Source organism: Dendronephthya gigantea, unplaced genomic scaffold (genome assembly GCF_004324835.1).
Source record: "Dendronephthya gigantea isolate DGI-Jeju-01 unplaced genomic scaffold, DenGig_1.0 000039F, whole genome shotgun sequence".
In the NCBI taxonomy this organism is placed as follows: domain Eukaryota; kingdom Metazoa; phylum Cnidaria; class Anthozoa; order Malacalcyonacea; family Nephtheidae; genus Dendronephthya; species Dendronephthya gigantea.
Genome location: NW_021163049.1, coordinates 238,270 through 241,558, shown reverse-complemented (window position 1 = coordinate 241,558; position 3,289 = coordinate 238,270). Strand labels below are relative to the sequence as shown.

Here is a 3,289-nt window from a genome sequence, read left to right as displayed (position 1 = left end):
TTAAGTAGTAAGGTGAGGGTGTCGATCATCCTGTCAGAACGTGCGCATCTGGATCAACAGTCGTATGTCGTTGCCAAGTTTAACTGTCATAATTGAAAATATGCATGCTTGAGGCAGCTGCGAAGCTCTTATGTCAATCAAATGTTTTTTTATAATGCGCGGTCGAGCATTTTAAGAGTTACGTCACAAGAAACTTAAGTCGATTAAAAGTTGTAGTAAATGTAGTTAAGTCGTAAAATAGGGTTCACAGAAGTAATGTTTGAATTTTTATTAAGTATTGGGGATAAACATTTTAAGTTGTGAACAAGTTTTAGTATTGATCGATTGAGCGAAAGACCAACTCGACCACTGCGTCAACGCCTTAAATAAACAAAATATGAGAGCTGGAGCGAGCTTCTAAGACCAACCCACTGATTACATGTACAACGCTGATTGGCTGGATAAGGATCAGCCCACTATGGTTGATGACGTATGCAAGAGTCACTGAACCCTCATTATAAAAGGGCGTGCACAGCACCTGAACCTTCAGTGGACTAGCGGAGTAGACTAGCGGAGTAGACTAGCGGAGTGGACTGACGGAGTAAAGATTAACTTATGAAACGTTAGGAAGCTCAACGACAGAACTGACGAAGAAGACAAAAACATTTAACGACGATCAAGATCGAAGATAGAAAAAGAAGAGAACAGTAACGAACTTTAGTAAACCTTTGTAAAGATCCACTACCTCGCGTAGAAATAACAAACTTTATAACAACATGACCGTCCGCCATGATGATTATAGCCACGCTATTGATAAAAATGAAGGACTAGCTGAGATCGATAAATTTCATTATTTACATTCCCTTTTGGAAGGCTCAGCAGCTATGTCGATTCAAGGACTTGCCTTGACTTCTGCAAATTATAAAAAGTCAATCGAAGTTTTGAAACAAATATTTGGCAGGCCGCAACAAATAATAGCGTCTCATAAGGATGAGCTTTTAAAGGTTCCTGTTTGTTCTGATGACAAGTCTACATCTATGCGCCTGGTCTACGATCGAATCAACACTAACATTAGAGGGTTAGAATCGCTTGGGATAAACTCTGAACAATATGGGAGTCTTTTGATCCCAGTAATTATGTCAAAATTACCAAGCGAAACACGTTTACATATTGCCAGAAACGCCCTGGACGATGTATGGAAAATCGACGACTTAATGAAGACCATAAGTAGTGAAGTGGAAGCACGGGAAGTGAGTGAACATGTCATGATCAAAACAAACAACGACAGAAAACCAATCCTCCTAAATCGAGAACAACAGCATCATTGTATAGTGGAAACAGCGAGGATACAAATCGTCGAATTCAAATCCGTTGCATTTTCTGTCACGAAACCCATTATACCGCTTCTTGTGAGAAGGTAAAGAATGTGAAACAGCGTAAGGATATTTTAAGAAAGGAAGGATGGTGTTTTGTTTGCTTGAGAACTGGTCATCGAGGATCAGAATGTCAACGAACATGTAGAAAGTGCAATGGGAAACACCATCAGTCGATATGTTTCAGACTAACAGATGGGAAAGGTGATAAATCGAAAAATAGAGAATCAAAGGAGGGTTCCAAGAAAAATGATGAAGAGAAGAGGAAGGAACAACTAAAAAATGAACAGAATAATCATGATAATGAACCATCAAGTTCTGTCTAGGCGACGACAACTACTACCGGCCAAAAGAGATCATCAGTGTTACTTCAAACCTCCACTGCCTATGCATACAACAGCGTCAACTCAAAGACGGTTATGATTCGGATATTGTTTGATTCCGGAAGCCAGCGTTCCTATATAACAAACGAACTGAAACAAAAATTGGATCTTAAGTCAGAAAAAAGGGAAACCTTACATCTGAACACCTTTGAAAATGATGGATTTAAAAAGCAAAATTGTGAGATGTTCTCTTTCAATCTGCAAGGAAAAAACAGCGAGATCGATATCGAGATATCAGCATTGGCATTCCCAGTCATTTGTTCACCTGTGACAACCACAATTGATGTTCAAGCATATCCCCATTTGGACGGTTTACAATTAGCAGACAACTCAGACATTGAAAATCAATCAATTGACATGCTTTTGAGGGCTGATTATTATTACAAGATCATCACAGGTGAAATTGTCAATGGTGATAATGGTCCAATTGCAGTGGCAAGTAAGCTAGGATGGTTGCTTCTTGGCCCTACCTTAGATACGTCTTCTTCATACGCTTTGTCAAATCTTGTTATTGATGGACGGAAAGAAACGTTGTTGGAAGAGAATGAAAAAGACGAATTAGTGAAAAGTTTAAAGAGATTCTGGGATCTGGAGTCTTTAGGAATAGTTGAAAGTGAAAAGGTTCCAGAATCAGATATCGTACAAGATATAACATTCAATGGTAAACGATATGAAGTGGGCCTTCCCTGGAACAACGACGAGACAGCCCCGCTTTCTAATGATTACGAGTTATCTCTTAATCGTCTCTTGATTAATCGTCTCAAGAAAGATCCAAACCCGTTTAGAGAATACAATGCTATCATCGAAAAACAAATCAAAGAAGGCATCGTGGAACATGCTCCTGAAAACGAAAAAGAAATAGACAACGCTCACTTCATACCTCACCATGGTGTTATCCGTAATGACCGAGACACGACGAAGCTTCGTAAAGTATTCGATGGCAGTGCTAAGCAAGAGAAAGATGGAAGTTCCTTGAATGATCACTTGTTGAATGGACCGAATTTCATACCACCAATATTTGATGTTCTTGTAAAGTTCCGGTCATACGCTGTTGGACTGACTGCCGATATTGAAAAGGCGTTTCTTCAGATCGAGGTTAGGAAAGCCGATCGAGACAAGCTACGATTTTTATGGATTTAGGACCCCAAATCAAGTAAACCTGAAGTTTAACAGTTGCGTTTCTGTCGTCTTGTATTTGGTCTCAAGCCCAGCCCATCAATTTTGAGAGGAACAGTTTTACATCATTTATCTAAGTATCAAGAAACAGACCCAAATATTATCGAGGTATTAAAGGAGCTATATGTCGACGATCTACCGACAGGTGTGAGCAACGAAGAAGTCTAAAGAAATCATGAGGCAAGTGGATTCAATTTACGAAAGTGGAAATCGAATTCCAAGGAACTTTCGAACAAAATAAATCAATGTGAATTGTCAAGCGAGCCCGTTAACGATGAAAGAAACCAACTGAAGTTAAACCAAGATGAAACGAGAGTGTCTCAAGACATTCAAACCTACGTGAAATCAATGATTGGTCCACAACTTCCAGATGATAAC

General features: G+C 39.3%; 1 protein-coding gene across 1 annotated transcript; it reads left to right on the top strand.

Moving 5' to 3' along the window:
• Positions 1 to 755: 755 nt before the first annotated feature.
• On the top strand, positions 756 to 2,875 carry LOC114526512. Its single transcript, XM_028548125.1, has 3 exons — positions 756 to 1,396; positions 1,501 to 1,672; positions 1,850 to 2,875. Exons 1-3 carry the CDS (start codon positions 756 to 758, stop codon positions 2,873 to 2,875), a joined length of 1,839 nt encoding a protein of 612 aa, XP_028403926.1.
• Positions 2,876 to 3,289: the final 414 nt, after the last annotated feature.